This window comes from Barbatula barbatula (genome assembly GCF_947034865.1).
Source record: "Barbatula barbatula genome assembly, chromosome: 11".
Classification (NCBI taxonomy): Eukaryota; Metazoa; Chordata; class Actinopteri; order Cypriniformes; family Nemacheilidae; genus Barbatula; species Barbatula barbatula.
The window spans coordinates 17,596,150-17,615,148 of NC_136774.1; the positions used below are offsets into that span (position 1 = coordinate 17,596,150).

The 18,999-nt window shown below is 38.2% G+C and overlaps 1 protein-coding gene across 2 annotated transcripts; it reads right to left on the reverse strand.

The window, feature by feature from the left end:
* Positions 1-1,698: 1,698 nt before the first annotated feature.
* Positions 1,699-17,744, reverse strand: acsbg2 (acyl-CoA synthetase bubblegum family member 2). 2 transcript variants are annotated; one of them, XM_079468469.1, is made up of 15 exons: positions 17,493-17,744; positions 11,047-11,179; positions 9,946-10,028; positions 8,618-8,886; positions 6,798-6,886; positions 6,381-6,501; positions 6,150-6,230; positions 5,899-6,048; positions 5,605-5,781; positions 4,915-5,096; positions 4,235-4,477; positions 3,889-4,106; positions 3,661-3,800; positions 2,751-2,997; positions 1,699-2,560 (listed from the first exon to the last, which is right to left on the reverse strand). In XM_079468469.1, exons 2-15 carry the CDS (start codon positions 11,154-11,156, stop codon positions 2,445-2,447), a joined length of 2,226 nt encoding a protein of 741 aa, XP_079324595.1. In that variant the 5' UTR covers positions 11,157-11,179; positions 17,493-17,744; the 3' UTR covers positions 1,699-2,444. The 2 variants fall into 2 exon arrangements, with proteins under 2 accessions (XP_079324595.1, XP_079324594.1); XM_079468468.1 differs by lacking the exon at positions 17,493-17,744 and adding an exon at positions 14,519-14,718.
* Positions 17,745-18,999: the final 1,255 nt, after the last annotated feature.

Sequence of the window (18,999 nt, forward strand, 5' to 3'; positions counted from 1 at the left end):
GCTTTAGTGTCCTTTGTTTATTTTAAATGACGGTATGCCCATCATGGATGACGTTTTATTTTACTCTGGGTATAAACGTTTCGCATCATTTTTCAGTTCAATGACGATTGTTGTTTTTGTAAATAAAAGCTGGCTTTGATTTTGCTTCGACAGATTTAACAATGAAGCTACAATCAGTTATGAAAAGAATTCTGAAAACTCTTTCTGTCGGTTTCTCGGTTAAACCCCTTTTTATATGTCATTTATGCGAGATGATATCAAAATTATCTTTGTTAAAGTAATTAAACGTTTTTTTTCAGCAAACTATATCAGTAATAGAAAGTAGGCTACTTCCCGCTAACAATATTCGCTTCCCGAGATTCGTACAGAAAATAACCCAGATAGCAAAAATCATCTGATCCAGATCCACCGTCAGTTCTGGGCCAGATCTGCACAACGGACTTGGGCCGGTGTCTTTAGCACAACGGGCCAATACCGGCACACATCCGTCACACTAAATTAAATTCTCTCTGTATCACTTACTGCCTTCCATATGTACTTAGTACCACAGAAACACAATTTGACGACGCCATGATTTGATAAATGTAATAGTGTTATAGATTTAATAAGTGCAAATATGTAATGTAAATACAATCTTTTAAGCTGGGAAGGCCTTTGCTAGCTTGACCTTACATTTACATGAATGCCAGTCTTTCTCTAATACTACTCAGCAAACTTTAACATAAAAAATACCAAAAGCCAATTAAAATCCTCAATTGCATGTAATAGAAGACCTGTCTTCTGTTAGCAGGTATAGATATGGAATTATTTGGTTCCCTAAAATAACCAAATGGGATCCAACGTCACAGTTGTTGGGTTCCTAATATAAAATATATTTAGAGGGTAAAGGAAGAATACACCAACATTATATATCACATTTATTTTGAGATAAAGGGATAGGCCCAAGTCTCACACATTACAAGTGCAAATCGTGTTGACAGTGACATGCACTTTCAGAACCTTTAATGTCACACTTAACACAAAGTTGTCACCCTGCTCAAAGGATTTCAGAGTCAGGTAAAACCAGATATTACCTTCCATTGTCTGAGACCTCACATTGTTAAGCTTGTAAGCTCTACATTAGACAGTAACTGTATTTCTAAGTTCATGAGAGCAACCAGATGGAATCGTAAAAAGATAAGAAGAGAGAATACAGGCTTAAATGGAAATCCCAGACAGAAGGACTAACTAGCTCACTCCTACCTTCATTCTCAGAGTTTGAATGAGCATATGTATCATTTCATGCAAAAATCACTTAAACTCTGATGTACAAAAGGCCTCACTGTGGTCATGTCATTGCTGCGTAGTCTGAGTTTACATATTTAAGGATATCTTGCTGAGAAAAACAAAATCTAGTGCATTTACAGAGGGAAAATAAAATCTTTGGATTTGCGTTGCAGGTTCTTTGTGTATTCAAGTATTTGACTGATTTTAGTTGCAGACATTTCCAAATTGTCACCTCTCCACAGTAGCACTTATAATTCCTTCATATCATTCCCTTATTTCACAAGACACATATTCAGCGTTATTCCAGACAACAAAGGCAGAACAATGTTTTTCCATAAAGCTAATGCTTATACTGGAACTCAATGACTTCCAATGTTAGTATTTTGAGGACAGTCAGAGAGAGAATCAGTAAAGAATCAAATAAGACCGCAGAAGGATTCCCATTCGTAATACATATACACACACACACACTATACAACAGGTTCATGGCAATTTAACAAAGAATTACAATAAAACAACGAAATCAACCAACTGGTCAAACATGTACACATGTGATGTGTACAAAAAATAATAAGAAAAGATATATGGCTTGTGTGATATGAGTGTTGCCAAACAACCGCCTTCAAAGAACGAATTCTTAAATTCCTCTATGTACATCTAGTTTTCATTTAGCAGAAATCAGATCATAAAACTGATTTCATTCACATCTTTCTGACATAAATCATAAGTATTAGTAAATGCCCCAGACTTATTCTCAAAGGCATTAAGTCGCGCCCGAGTTTTGGTGACAATTTACATCATAAATAATTCATCTTTAAATATAGCTTTTCAATCACCCGCTCCAAAGATACATATAACATGGCTCATAAGACACTTCATTCATTCATTGGGAGTTACCACACTTCATTACAAAAGGCAACAAAATAAATAGTAAATCACCACAGAAACGAAAAAGTCATTCAAAAAAAAATCTCACAAATGGCTTTTTGTCTTTTTTAACAATACAGATACATGTAAACAATATGATAAAAGATTAAACCCTGAACAAATGCAAATTAAAAATAGACAAGCAGAAGCAAACATAAGGTCTGAAGTGGTGTTCCTAGGTATGCGTGTTCATGTGTGTTTGTTAAACCATGTCAGTCTCTTTGTCTCTCATCTCTTTTGTTGAACCTCTATTAAGAAGGCATGGGGTCATCTGGGGTGGTGGGGGTCGCGACTTCTTTGTAAAAGTTCTCGATCTGATCTTTAAACATCTTCATAACCACTGGCCTTTTGAGCTTCATTGTTGGGCCTGACAAACAAAGAGAGAAGCTGTTTAAAATGTGTGCGCAAATACAGACTTTGATTGACACATGAACTCACACAAAGCATTCGATTTGAATATGTACAAGAATCAAAAAGGTGGACGTTAAGAACTACATTTTAAACAACGTTAACAATTTTGCTGGATGTCCACATGATGCCTATCTATGTCTACTCACCCAGCTCTCCTCCAGGTATTGAGAAATCCCTATCCAGCAACGTCCATTTCTGGATGCGCTGGGCGTTAGAAGTGGATTTTTCATTGACGAGGTTGATGCCCTCCTGTATAGCCGCATATACAACACGATCATGCTCGCTTACGATCTGACTGACTCTTGTGGAGTTGCTCCCGAGTTTGCGACACAGCTCTTCGGCTTCAGGAGTGAGTTCATCTTCAGGAAGGCCCGTCTCACCGTTTAACTGACACTGGAAGACAGACAGAAAACTTGATTCATGAGGAATTCTTTTTATCTGTATATTAAATAGTTTTTGATGAAGTCAAAATAAAAACATTACAACTATTAACTGTTCAGCCAAAATAAAACATGTCTTGCTATTTGTTTATCTATATGCCACACCAGATAATCCAAATGACTCAAAATCGGTTTGGTTCTTAATTTATTTTGTCCCGAACACTTCAAAACCATTGAGATCGAAAGTTAGCAATGTTCTTTTTTGCATTTACCACTCATATTGAATTTGATTGTTTATTTTATTGATGTTGTTTTTATTTCTATTTAAATTGATCAAAATAACCTAAAAATATATATGGGGGTGTAAAGAACCCAGTAAAATGTTTTTGCATTGAGCCTTTGTAGTTACACACATTGTCCATTGGATGGCAGCAGCTTTAAGGCTATGAGTTCATGAAAGCGTTAACACAAGATTTATCAGTGACTGATAGGACTGTGATCAAATTTAACTTGCGTATCTGCAAATCATATAACCATACACACAAAACTTTGTATTGGAGCCACCAGATCAGATACGCAGATTAGATTTACGTCATTAAGTTATCCATATCTTTCATAAATATATAAGGCCATAAATGGATAAGTAATTCACATTTACACACACACCCTAGATTACCTTAATAGTGATCAGCATAGACAGGAACTTTCTCTTATCTCCGATAAGCATGGCATTGCTTATCAGTGGAACAGCTTCTTTAACTGCATCTTCAATGGGCACAGGAGGAATGTTTTCCCCTCCGGCTGTAATGATCAATTCTGGAAAATATACAAAGATTTTATGAAAAAAAATCACATTTAAATCTGTGACCACATTGTATTCCAGCTAAGAATCCACCGTGATTACCTTTAATCCGTCCGGTGATGAATAGAAAGTTGTTCTGGTCGTGTTTGCCGAGGTCGCCCGAGTGCAGCCAGCCTTCTGCATCTACAGACTCTTCAGTTTTATCAGGCATGTTCAGATAGCCCATGAACACATGACGACCCCAGAAACAGATCTCTCCATTCCCATCAGCATCGGGGCTGAAGATCTTTGTTTTACAGCCTGGAATAACCTTTCCACAGCTGAGAGAGCAAGCAGGAGATGTTAGATACACGCTAGGTGAATTGAGGTCATTTAGTTTGTTTTAGTTTTGAGGAAAAATGGATGGAAGCACAAACTTGAGCTTTAAAGAAATGACGTGTTTGTGTACCTTGTCAGTCTGAAGGCATCGGGCAGTGTGATGGTGTGAGGTCCTGAACTCTCACTCATGCCATAGAGCTCCAACAGTGGAATGTCCAGACTGAGGAAAAACTCCAACGTGTCTTTGGTTATAGGAGCAGCTCCAGTGTAGCATTTCCTACAGCGATCCAGACCCAGTGCCTTCCGAACCTTCCGGAACACCAGACGCTTCGCTAACCGATAGTTAAGTGGATTTCTAGTCATGTTGCCATTACTGGAGAGAAAAGTCAATTACTCTCTATTAACACCGTATTAAATGTATACTACTGTTCTAGCACCAGTACTATTTTATTGTATAAAACATCAACGCATATTTTTTTATTTGACATTTTAATACATGTTTATGCTAATTACGTTATCAGTGCAAAACATTTTTGTAACACAAAAAATATATTTTGAGAAATGTCCCAGTTTGTGTCCGTTCAATAGAAGTCAATGGGATCTAACATTGTGTGGTTACGGAAATTCTTAAAAATCTTTTTTTGTGTTCCACATAAGTCATACGGGTTTAAAATGAGGGTGAGTAAATTATGAAAGAATTTTCATTTTGGGGTGTACTATCCCTTTACTCAAATGGAGCTTTGGCTTTCTAGTGAATATTTATAAATACAGACTCTTAACTGACTCAATTCTGTGTGTGTGTGTACATACAGCTCCATTTTGTTCAGGTTGGTCTGCAGACCCACATCTTTGGCCCAGGATGCCACTTTCCGGCGTACGGTGGAGGATTTGGCTCCGACAGACTTCATCTTTTCCTGCATCTTCTCCCACACTCGCGGGACGCCCATGAAAGCAGTAGGACGAATCTCACGTAAGGTGTTGACCAAGGAACCCTGGGACACAACACCATTTCTATTAATACCTGTCTCAGGAAGGTTCACGTATGCAACATCACATCAAGTTAAAAATAATACATTTGTTTTAAATATTTTTTCTTATTTACAGATTAATTAATTGTATTATTTACAGATTCATTCAAATAATAGCACCAGATCAGTAGACACATATTGGCTTGGATTTGAAAAGGGCTGAAAATGAAACATCATAGAGGACTTTTTGTAGATGAAAGCATTGAAATCATGAAATGATCATCAGGGAATGGTCACAATGGTTCACTTCTATTTGCCTTATTTTTATTCTTTAACACTACTGTGTAAACGAATTTTCCCACAGTCAGTTTTACAGTGATTATGATCAATGACGCTCAGCTCAGTAAGTTTGGCTAATAGGTTTACCGCTGCTAAATGTCATGTATGCATCATTCACGTCATACTGTCATTCTGAAATGTTTTAAAGGCAGCACCTCTTAGTGAGAGAGCACGTGCAGAAGCGCACACTAACCTTTAGTGCATCAGGCTGTGCAAAGTACGAGGCTCCTCCTACTTTCATGGTGATCCAGATGTCAATCATCTGTGCAGCGACATGGCTAAGCGGCAGGTAGCTCACTACGATTTCCTGCGATTTGTCTGCATTTGTCAGACCCACATCTTGGCTCGTTGCAAATGCTGTCCATGTCAACTACAAAAGAGAGAGAGAGAGAGGTTTGTGCTTTTCACCTGCTTCCTAATAAGTGTACACTACTACACTCAGTAGTGTAGTCACAATCAATATTGCTCATGTTTGGGTTTTACTCACGTTGTCGTGACTGAGCATAACTCCTTTCGGCTGGCCCGTGGTTCCGGACGTGTAGATCAGCGTGCAACACTGATTGGGTTTCTGGGAGCTGATGATGTCATCAAGCTGTGTATCGGGCTCATCGTGGCCCAGCTCCATAAACTCCGCCCACTGCATATTTCAGAGGTTTGTATAGCGAATGTCAGATTAAATGAAGGCATTTTTTAACGTTGCGATCTGAGAAAAGACGCTATTTGTTTTATTAAATGTACCGTATAGAGATTCGGCTTCTTCTCTCTTAGGTCACCTTTGAACTGGATAATGGCTTTGAGGTGGGGCAGTTTGTCCTGGACCTAAAATGCACACATTGGTGAATAAAAAACAAATTTAGTGATTTATCAGCTCAGATCTCAATTAAGCAATAGTAGGTTGAAGGTCTGATCTGGATTGTTGAATATGTTCAACACATTAATATCTTACTATTCTAATCGTACTATTATCACCTGTAGGATCTTTTGTAGCTGTTTGTTGTTTTCCACCACCAGGATATTGGCCTGGCAGTTCTCGGCTACATACTGGCATGCCTCTGGGGAGTTGGTGGTGTAGATGCCCACAGCAAACCCTCTGTTGACAACACATACATATTCTCTATTCAAGCATCCTAAAGGTGGTCACCACAGCAAACACCATCAAACACAAACGTCATTCCCACCTATAGGTGTTCCAACCCACTCCATGTAAATGTTTGCAAACGAGTAAATTTAGGCTGCTATGTAGTGGCACAACAGAGCCACCATATATCCCTTATGCACTGATAATGTAGGACAAAGCCTAAAACACATTACCTGCAGATAAGCGGCACAACACGCAACCACACACACATGACACGCAGGTGATCAGGACACAGAGCACACTCTTACCCAGCTAAAATAGCTCCGATGTCAGCGATAAACCACTCGGCGGAGTTGAAGCCAAGTATACCGACTCCATGATATCTCTCAAGACCGAGCTGTGAACACACAAACACATATTACCTGTAGTTTGCACACATTGAAACTGATAAACAATGCAACAAATTCATCGAAAATTTCAATGATCAGAAATAGTGTTTTGACTTTCGATGCTCCTGAATGTGCAGTTGACTCAAATAAAATAAAGATTTATTTTAATTATAAGTTTATTTCATTTTTTAAGAGTGTTTTTTTAATAGTTCATTTACAAGAATTATGTTTTGTACAGAAGCCTTGAACAAATTAGGTAAGTGGATTATAAATATAAATATATTAAAATATGTAGGGTTTTGCTGTAAATTATGGATTATATAGAATATTTCAAGATAGAATACTTACAGTTTCATTTATAATATGGTGGAAGGTTAAATGATTGATTTTATTGACACAAGCACAAAAAAACTGAGGATCATGACTTCCTAAACACTGACTTTAATCTTTGACATGGCCTTACTCAGTCAAAATGAAATACATCAAGGTTCTACTTTCAAATAACCGTATGTACATTATGTATGATGATTTTATGTAGAAAACAAACAAGTAAATTCTCACATAAAATAAAGAACTAGTTTACATCACCACATTTTTTTGGAACTAACTGTTAATTTACACCTATTTTTTAATAAGCAAAAATATAATGACATCTGAAAATCCGGCCTTAGTATTTCAAATGATTTTTTGGCTGTTGGGACATCTTTTGTAAAGTCTTTTCTCTGTGTATGCTGCCTAGAAAAAACACACCAAGACCTGTATTGCTCCCACAGGGTCAGAGTCTGTCACGTTACATCTAGAGTTTCCTAACTCCCAATAAACAAAACCATGGAAATCTGCCCACATCAGCCGGCGGGCACGATGTTCTGTTCCCCACAGGGAGAGCATGACCAGTCGGGAGTTGACGTTCACCCTAAGCGACACGTAACTTGATTCAAGGTCATTGAAAAACAAGCTGATGAACAATGGCCTGTGCGTACAACAGTTATTATACATCCCATGCTCATTACTCTATTGTATCACTCTCAGGGGGGTCAGAACGGCACAAACTAGACTCGCTGATGCTGTAATTAGTTCCATGAGTCTAAAGCTGTTTTCAAACGCATATGTGAACGGACCCTTTTAGCATTGCTGGTGCTTTCGTCCTGCAGTTACCTTAAGTTCAATGTTTTCAAGTACATCACTTTACAAGCACTTTTATGCTCTGTTACCAAAGCATTCCTCTTATCAGGAACATTATAGGGTCATTTCAGTTAGCAGTGTAAAGGAATGGTAAACTGTCGCTATCCCAATAACACAGATGAAGATAATGAGAATTACTAGAGTTATCTACAGCATCAATGAGCAGGAGTTTGTTGTGATACAACAGTGCTTGACTCAAAACAAACGTGTGTATGAAACCTTTTAAATATGGGCCGGGTTTATGACATCATGTCTTGTACATGGTATTATGAACTATGCCATCAAGATTATGTTGTAAAACTGGATATAGATCAAGTTTTGCCAAAATTGTATGAATGAGCTGCATACCATAAGTATTCTGCAAAAGTAAATGAATACACGGAGTTCGCCGTAGATATCATTTCAAGAATAATTATAATGTAATATAATATGATGTAATTTCAAGACTCTATTGCAAATTGGAAATTAAAGTAAATAATCTAATAAAATAATCCAGAAAAAACTAAATGGCCTGAGGTCTCAGAAGGTCACAAATAGAGACAATCTCATGCGCTCACCTTCAGAAAACTCTTGGCAGCAGTACGGGAAGCTTTGTAGTATTCACTGTAGGTCATGGTTTTCCACTGTTCCCCTTCTTTCCAGCCCAGCGCGGTGTTTTTGCCGTAGAGTTTGACTGCAGTGGTGAACATCTGGTTCACGGTCACAGGAGCCTCGGCCTCTGGGCCAGAATCACCCATCCTGAGCTTCACCTCTCCATCCTTGCATGTGGTCCAGAGCTCTGTCCCCTGAGGCGGAAGGGAGAGAGAGTCGGGACGAGGTGTGGCACCTAAAAACGAAAGAGAATAGGGATTATTATTTCTATTGAACTTTCATTATGTATATGGAACACTGATCTGTTCAAATAACTGGATTGGCACATTTGTCATGTGTTGAGCTGTCCTAATCCAGCAATATCTTGAGCAATGGTGTCAGTTAGTTCTGGGAATTCAATTTTTTTGCCAAGACAACTTTGCAATCATTGCTTTCACAGGTTCATTTGGTGCTGAAATTACACAATGCGGTGCAGAAATAAAACCCTGTACCTTTATAATAAGTAAAACAGTTGCAATATTAACAGGATTTTATATTGACTGATTTTGCAGATGTTGAAATAGGAATAATGCACCTTGCCCACACATTGTACAATATTCTGTGAAGGGTCAATCTGATACCAATAGCCCCCAGCTGCTCCCAACTATATGTTGACCACACACCTTGCCAAACACAGCAACCTGACCTGTAAATCAGGGTCATGTGACTTCACGACGGGGTGACCTCATTCAAAGCACTGTTATCTAACGTAAACACGACAGAGCGATGTAACTTCAGAGAGTTCACATAAGTGCTCTGTAACTGTTTAACTTGTGTAAAAACTTAAACGTGCCTATTAAATTAATATCATTTTCCATAAAACAACGTCTTCCTGCTCAGAGAACAGGAAGTTGGCTAGCGCAGGGAAGGCCAGCTTCCTTTCCAAACACTTCCTTTAACGCGACGTGTTGACTGCGAGTTCTCAGACAGTCGAAGTTTCATAATACTGAGGCACATCAATGTGCGTGTTTTCAGTTAGTCAGTGCACCAACCAGCTTTCCATCGCTCTTTATCTCTAAAATGCAGGACTGCATGCAGATGCGGTGGTATTGGAGTGTAGGGCGTGTGTGCTCAAAGTGGCTGTTAAGGATTTGTGTGTGTGTGTGTGCAAATGGAAATTTGCCAGCAGGTTTGCATGTTTGCATGAGTGTTACATCCACAAGCGGGTGTGTTTGTTTGTAAGGGAGAGAGTGTGTTCTGGATATTTTACCCCAGTGTCTGAAATGATTTGTGAGTATTTGAGAATGTGTCTCACCTGATTCAGTCTGCACGCTCTGTTGGGCTTTAGTGTTGATCTGCTCTTCTCTGGCGCATGCCTCCTCCTCCTCCGATGACTCACTGTGAACAATTCAGCAAGGGAAGATAATGGTCAAATAATGGATTTTCCAGAAGAGCAGCATTCTGTAACGAACTTCTCTTTCAAAGATACTTATAGGTATCGCCCTGCACAGCTCAAAACCAGTTTAAAGCAAAGTGTAAAATGTTGTAGAAAATATGCAATGATCTAGAATGGCAGAAAGAAATGTATTTTCTGGTTTCTTCATCCACTGTGAACAGTGTGATTGTCTTAAAACATTTTTGAAAAAGTATTTAATTCGGGGTTGATTTATGGCATCTGATGCACTGTCAGCATATCATGTGGTTAAAGCTGCTGTAACTTTATCTGGTTAAACATGAACAAAAATCACTTATTACGGGACAGTTAATTTTTTACCCAAAAATAAACATTCTGTACCGATTTCCTAAACCCTTGAATTGTTCCAAATCTGTATGAATTCCGTTGTTCCGATGAACACAGAGGAATATATTTGAAGGAATGCCTGTAACCAAACAGTTCTTGGCCACCATTGACTGTGGTAGTAGGAAAAATTACAATGGTAGTCAAAAGTGCCCCAGAACGGTTTGCTTTCCTACATTCTTCTATATAGAATATATTTGTTTGTGTTCAACAGAACAAAGAAATGTATAAACCCTTCTTTCCTACTATTTTAGTCAATGGTGGCCAAGAACTGCTTTGTTACAAGCATTCTTTCCAAATATCTTTCTCTGTGTTCATTAGACAACATAGTATACAGATTGGGAACAACTCCAGGGTGAGTAAATGAAGACAGATTTTTGGGTCTTTTTAAGCTAGTACTCAAAAGTCTTTTCTCAATGTAAGCTTTTAAGAATGTTTTTTAAAGTTGAGCTGTCAGGTACGAGGTGACATCATTCTCACATTTACAAACACTATCCTGACATACCTAATGTGTCAATATTGTCTCACTAACTGAGGCGAGTTTTAGCAAGCATGGCTGGTATATTTAAACATGAAGTATATCTGTCCATAAAACAGAAGATATTCATTTAGACTGACTTTGCCATAGACTCAGTGTTGATGTCCTCGAGGGAGGCGAGACTGTTCCCTGCACCACAGGACTGAAGGTTCACATCTCCTGGATGATCCATCACTACAGCTGTGGACATGTCTGTAGCTTCACAAGTGGTCACTAATGAGAAAAGATGCACGGTGTTAGAGCTTAAACAACTTTTGTTTCAAATGCATGTCAAATGAAAAGATCTGAAGAGAGCAGGGTGGACAAAAGCAGTGTAAAAACAGTGAAATTATAGAAGAATCACTTCAATTAAATGCATTGAAAGCTTAGTGTCAGACAGTCAAGCCAAAGTCTAAAATTGAAAGTAGGCAGCTGATGCAGTGAGCATGCGACATGTGAGAGTCACACATCCAAACACAACACATGCCTCTGTCAAAATAGACTAACAGAACCATGACTCATTTTTATCAAACATGGTTTTGCTTTCGTATTTCTTCACTACAATCTTTATCACCTTCCTTAAAGAGACCTTTTTGAATTCACTACGGCGCTTTGTTTCATAAAACCCTGTTTTGTTTATCAAACCCTTTAGACAAGTCCCCAAAATCTCCAATCCCCATTCTTACATGTTTGTAACTCTATGAATAAAACAGTCTGATTGAAAGCCTCTCAATTTTGCAGGCAAATGAGCATGTCATTTCTTAGCACTTCTGGCTTTTTATTTATCAGAAAGAACATTGTTTCCAACAATGTTGTGTAAAAATATTTCTGCCCACTGTTGTATCATTATCCTCCCTTTCCATTCCAAAGCGTGACCTTTGCAATTTTGAAGCAGCGTTTTGTTTTAACACATGACGTGACACATGCCAGCAGCTCTCCTGGCGTCTGAAATAAACTCTGGCATAATAGGAAATAGCCAACAGTGAGAAAACATTCTAAAAATGCCAAACCACACATATAACATGTTTAACATCTTTCTATAAACGTTACATGACATTATAGGAGTTTCCAGGTCTGGAAATCCAAATAATAAATTCTATTTACAGGGAAATATGCATAATTATTGCTGTGACTTTGTGTGTTTCTAGTCAATAAGATTGATTTAACCTCTCCCCTCTCGTTTTCATTCTATTCACGTTGACAACTAAACCCTGACTCCTCATCCATCCTCACCAGGCATCAGCGTGTCATGTCAGACACAAACAAATCCACTGCTCATCACCTCTGAAAATGGTTAATAAAATCTGTAATTGCAAGATGTTTACGCTTTAGTTGGGCGATATATCTTAAATTTGATAAAGCGATATCTTCGTTTTACTCAACCTGTGATGCATAATGTGGGAGTGGTATTGCCCATTGGTGACGTCCTGGGCACATTAATACAGTATATATATTCTGTAAATCACCCAGGTTGGTACTCGTGTGAGCTGGCTGTGTGTTTTAGAGCTGGTGGGCAAGAGGAAGCCATCAGTTTCCAAGGCTACATGATGAACGTAGTTTACTCCATCTGGTACTGGCGTTTTAGGACTCCTAAATGCAAATAGTTCTAAATTACAGCTTCATAAACCTAAACTCCCTCAACCAAATACTGTGTATCATTTCCTAATCTAGAATTTAACATTCCCTACATTTCTGTTTTTATCTCCCGCTCGGTGCCTTTATCTCATTTCAGCCATCCAATGTCATGTGGTCCATCTGAAGCTGTGAATTTGTGGTTGTACTGTGGTCATTCCTTGCTGTGTTTATTCAATGGGTAGTGACTGTATTCACTGCACTGCATTCTAGATTCAATCACCAGATCGACGTGGAGTTTCTTTCTGAATAATTAAAATATTTCTCATTCTATCAAAGTGTAACATTTGCATTTTGTCATTTAGCAGATGCTTTTATCCAAAGCGAATTACAGATAGTTCAGGGAGCAATAACGATATGTCATATAGGAGCAATAATACAATAATTTAATAATAATATTAATAATTTAATAATAATAATACAGTTACATTAGTTCTCATCAGCTGGCTTTTATCTCTAACTTAACATTTACAGGTGTCCAGCGAAGATCTTTTAGTCCTTGTGGGTTCTGTAATGAGCACACTTGACTATTTTCCACCCTGGCACTGCTTTGGGACCTTCCCACAGGAATTCCCATATTAATCTGTTGATCCGAGGACGTTCAAACTGAGATCTGTGTTTTCAGCACCTTTCTTCCACAAGATAATCACCATACATTTTGTGTGACTCACACACTTGTGGTTAGACTGGATGAGGGTCCAGTTTTTTCCTGACTTTCATCACACATCCCAAGTAGTGAGACACGAGGATGTTGAATACTTATATATAGTAAATAAAGATGCACCAATAAATTTGCCAATAACCGGTATTGGTCGATAAAAGCAATTTGGCTTTCGGCTCATAATACAAAAAAGGGCAGATGTTCAGGGCCGAAAAGAAGACAGGAAAATGCAATGAATATGTGCTCCGTATAAAGAAAATAGTAGGAAACATCACCAGTTTGATGTTTAATATTAATAGTCATAATATTAATTTATAACATTCAGAAAGTAAAAAAATATCAATTAAATCTTCAGAATCGCTATAAGCAGATATCCCTCTGAAAAAACGGTTATCAGTGGAGAAATTTTGTATCATTACATCTCTAATTGTAAATGTTATATTTTGTGATTGATATGAATTATGTGGCTGACATTTATTATTAATACCATCGTTGTTGTAGGCAAAACCTGTATTTTCAAAACTGATGGTTTTCAGGAAATAAAAAATAATAATAATTAAATCATAATACTCGCTAGAAGTTGACATGGTCGTTTTAACACTTTTTATTGTTTAAGTATTTGCAAAATATATAAGTTTTTCTATATTTCTTTACTTAAAATACCTTTTCCTATAGAATTAACGTTTCCTTCATAGATTTCATTTTCTATACAGTTATGAATATGAAAAGTGTATGACAAGCATCTTCTCTACAGCATGTTTGAAGAATAACACCATGTGTACATAACATGATGGCCACAACACAATTGTGTCATTGATTCACAGTCCCAACCTCCAAACATACAGGACTCAACAGGATGCTTGGGAAGTGTGTGCGTTTGGCGGGGGGGTTGGTTCACATAGCTAACCCGGCCAGGATCAGCCCCCGCCCAAGAAATTACCATCTGTACCGAAAGCCGGGTCCCACTGTATTTACATTCAAAGCTGTTTATATGGCATATACATTTGACCTGAAAACAAAGTACCCTCACCATTTTGATGCTCAAAACATCATGTCATCCGGCACACGAGAGCCACACCTTTAGATTTACATCCCTCACGTCCAAACACAAAAATGACACACAGGAATATACCTAACAGAGATCTGTTGCTTTAAAGACACACATCAAGCCTTCATAATGCAATTCATCATTATCAGCTTCTATAAACCATTAGCCATCAAACCATGATGCTATAAAACCATCATTCACATTCATCTTAAAAACAGAAACAGTAACTTACAGTGCATCCTTACAGGTGGAATAAACTATGCTCTGTCTTTGGAATCCCTGTATGTATAAAAGCGTATCGGTGGTTTCCTTTGGTGTAATTCAAGGTTCGGTTTAGACACAGCCGGCAGACTCAGAAATGGTGGCCGCTTCCTCACGCCCTACTACTGTGCATCAAGCACATTCATTTTCAAACACGAAGCTTTACCCCTCCGTAACCACACCCTCATCTGCACCATCGACCCCCCTCCTTCAGCCCCCACCCTCACAAAAACACCCTTCATTTTCTGATTGGCTCAAATCTCTCACACCACAAGACTCCCTCTAGATATGGGCATGCTGGCCTTTTGAGGGGGAGGAGCTTCTGAACAAACTGAGCACATGATGCACCACTTTCACTTTAATATATACAGACTCATGCACACGATTGGTTGAGGTTACTGCAGGCCAGAGTAAGCTTGAGTACAACACATCATCTCAACAAATCCAAGCACAGCTGTGTCTGACATCAGTTCATAGATATTCCATAGACACGTAACCCCCGAACACACATCTGTCCTACTTAGACGCAGCAACTGGCACACTTTAAAACATAATGGTGATATTGTGCTGCTTGAATTTAATTCAATTTCACTAGGAATGCCACAAGATACAGAAGTAAAACCAATCGCGACTTCCAGTTCACAAGGACTTTAATGGAAAAGTTCGACCATTGAAAATGTTTGATTATTGTTTCAATATTTCAATTTCTGAACACGATAGCACAAGCCCTTATTTATTGAAATTATATAAAAAGGAGAGACATTCTTATTCAAATTTGCTGTTTCATAGATTAAATAAGTCACATAATTGAAACTAATAAAGAGGGTGTTTAAATTTTTAAGATAACTTCTTTAATTCTTTAATTGTTAATGTAAAGTTCTCAAGTGTTCTGCAACCACCACAATTTCCAGCCTTCACTGCATGATCGCACACAAGTGACGTTTTATTTTATATCTGAGCCTAACCAAAGAAACCAAAACCTTTAGATAGAGGGGGATGTTCAGGCCTATAAAATGCTGTTAAAAGAGTTTTAAAACTTTGATAAATGTGCATGATGCTAGCAATGGTCAACAAAACAAAATTAGTTCACAGGGAAGCTACGTGCGATTTTAACATCAGGTCTGACGGACAACTCCATCCTGTATTTCTTGTTTATTTCTGTAACAAAGGTAACTGGGAGATGTCTCTGAAGGAAATGAATGTGACAATTGCATTAACATGCAAAATAGAAACTCACTGCAGTGGGGAAGAGCTGCTGCTCTATGTCTTTAAAATGGCATCATTTTTTTCGTAAGGATTTTGAATGTAAGTGAAGAGGAGGCTTTTGAACCCGAAGGACAGCATAATCGTGTTAAAACTAAATTTAGTTTCTCTAACAGAGCACTTCACCTCAACATGAAAAGTCTGTCATTGTTTAAAAACCAACCAACCAACCAACCAATGAAAAAACACCATTAAAGTATCATGAAAGTATTGCATGTGAGATTTCCTAGTCTTTTAAAGGCAAACAACTGGAATAATGAATTTGAACTATTTGCTGATTTGAGGCCATGTTTGCCTGCATATTCATATGCGCGATTTCTGGAAAACACAACCTCTTGAGCTTAAAATAATGGTATGTTCTTTAATAAAGTACAACTTTTCTCGCAAATCAACCGATTGGCAAAATATTGTGTGTGACATTCCATGCGACATTTTCCCAGTGTCACGGACAAGAACAGGAAGTTCTCAGAACACGTGAACAGGAAAATCCTAGTTTCCTCTAAAACAAGAAAGCTCATGATGACATCACTCTGCAGCCTTCACATGTAAACCAAGGCATTCTCTGTGTACATGCACTAGAATACTTGAAAGGATATTTCTTTCTTACGGAGTCAAATCCTGCTGTCACTCTTTGAATATGTTATATGAATGTTCACTATAGGAGGGTCTTACACTACCAACCATATGGTTTATTCAAACCAAGTTTTCAAACCAATCTAGAATGCATGAACAGCATTCCCGTTGACTCATGAGCAACATTAATCTTTGAAATCTTGAATATACACGTGCACTCAAACAAAACCTCAAGCGTCAAGGAAATTACCTGACATCCCATCAGTGTGGTCATGTGACCTGGCAACGACCGTAAACGTCATGGGTCATTTGATTCAGGCTTGATTCGTTGGCTCCACAGCAACATACAATTTCTGTGTGCTATTTCATAATCCTTTCGTTTGTCTTACTTGAAAACCACATTTGAAGATCATTTGAATTTTCAGGAAGCTGTGCTACTTTTAGCATCTCTGCAAATATATACGAAGCCTTGAGGATCAAGGGTAATAGAAACAGCACTCATTTCAAAATCAGTGATGAGTGATGCTGGTTCTCCTCCCCAACGTTGTCCGACTCTCTGACAGCCAATGGCAGTGTGTTTGAATGCCATGCGATCACGTGACCGTTGACCGAACATCCGATCAAGCATCTGGCGCGAGACATCGATCGCAAGCTCGCAGAACGCGCCACAAGAGGTTACTGGCGGTCACTGACATGAAGCATCATTGGTGCGTGTGTGCGCACTTTGTAGTGCTCTCATTAGTGTACGCCACCGATGTTCTTTTAGGGCTATTGCTGGTAGAGTCCGGTAATTATAACGTCAGAAGTTAACATGGAGAACACATAGAACCATAATAACGTAATGTGTTAGGCTGATCCATTATTATATACGTCGCACACGCTCGTTAAAACAAACGGAACCTAGACAAAGTTTTATTGTTGTCAACATTAACAAATGTGCACATATTTAAGTTATGTAGTGTTGTTACTACTTCCGTTTCACACGTTTCATTCGTGAACCTGAGTAACTCGCAAAGCAGCTAAAACGAAGCTACATGATAACCGGCAAGAAATTACGTTTAGATTGAAATCACACTAATATCTTTTCAGAAGAATCTGAAAGTACTTACCCTCTTCGCAATATCAGGACTGTCATGTGTTTACTTTGTCACTTCAGCAAGCCACATACAATTTTTGATTTAAAGATCTAAGATTTAAATCGGTAGCCGTGTTGAGAGACAGATAATGTGCGATTACGTTTCTGTGTATGTGTATGTCTGTCAGTGTCACAGACCGGCTCGGATAAGGAAGTTCGGATAGGTAAACGCACGAGCAGTCTCTAAATCATTTCAATCAATCCTCAGGCACACGCCCCATCTCTCACCAATCTAAAATGTCTCTCAAGCGCCACCTGGTGTTCACCGTACGGCACAGACGACACACCAAAAGCTCGTCACAGGCAGTCACGTGCATTAAGTGACAACATTTTAATTTACTGAAATACTTTTTACGATAAGAAATTCAATAAAGATTAAGGTCATGAATAAGTAAGTTAACGAATACATAAAATATATGGCGATAAAATGAACTCAACTGCACAATTACACAGTGAAAGAACATTTTATAGTGTGAGGAAAGTACATATAAAGCAATAATAACACCGTTTTCTTCATTCTGTAGGTTCAGACATCTACACACACTGGGGTTATTATTTTTACAAGGTAATGCTGTTGAACACCACCTTTAGGTTATACTATTTCGCATATTTTTAATGAACACTGTGCAAATACAGTAAACTTTACAATATGCAAATATAATGTCTGCACATCCTTAACCTCCTCGCATAACCATGCTCACTCTTTTTGACCACAACATTTGAAGGCCCCCCACTCAGAATTTCCATTCTGCAAAATATTCTAGACTTTGGTATAGGCTAATTGAAAAAGATGTTTGTTATAACAAAAAGTAGGTTATATCTTGATAGTAAGTTGTTTTAGCTTATTTCAAATTCTAATTTAATTTGTCTTAGTGTGTTGTATAACTCTTAAGCCCCTTTGGAAGGAGCTTTCGAGGGGTCCTTGGCGCCGGAGAAAACACTGTTCCATGATGCAACACTGCCACCGAGCGGTGATTATGAAGAAGTACAAATTAAATGTATCCGCGTGCTGCTCATCGATGAGAAGGGTTTTTCTTGCACAACCGGAGGCCGCATTTCTAGGACCCTAGTTTTTCGTAACAGGCTACAGCACCAGCTAAAGAACGGATGATGTAGCGGTGGCTGCAGTTTCAGGGCCGCATTTCTACGACCCTGGTGGTTTAGTTTGTAGGCTATATTATGTTATCAAATATAATGAATCTCAGGAGCATTATTTATTTTTATTTAAAATACACCAAATGTTAGTTACAAAGTATGTAATACCTGCTTAGAGTCACAATTGTAAATCTAAATAAATGAATTTACTCTAAAATATGAATTTGAAAGTCTTAGTTTCTTGAAATGTACTGTATATTGATTAACCTCCTTAAGTTTAAGTTATTAGCTCATTATCAGGTGAAATGAAGATGGAATCAAACAGAACCAGCAGTTACTAAATTACAGCCGGATTCTTTTAAAAGGTTGTAGAGAGGAAAGACACA

What these genes read in the sequence shown, in the direction of transcription:
- acsbg2 (XM_079468468.1), bottom strand. An exon ending in GAGCGTGCAGACTGAATCAG is followed by an intron (nt 8,887 to 9,945) that starts GTGAGACACATT and finishes TTTCGTTTTTAG; the next exon opens with GTGCCACACCTCGTCCCGAC. An exon ending in CACAGCCTGATGCACTAAAG is followed by an intron (nt 5,097 to 5,604) that starts GTTAGTGTGCGC and finishes GTTGTGTCCCAG; the next exon opens with GGTTCCTTGGTCAACACCTT.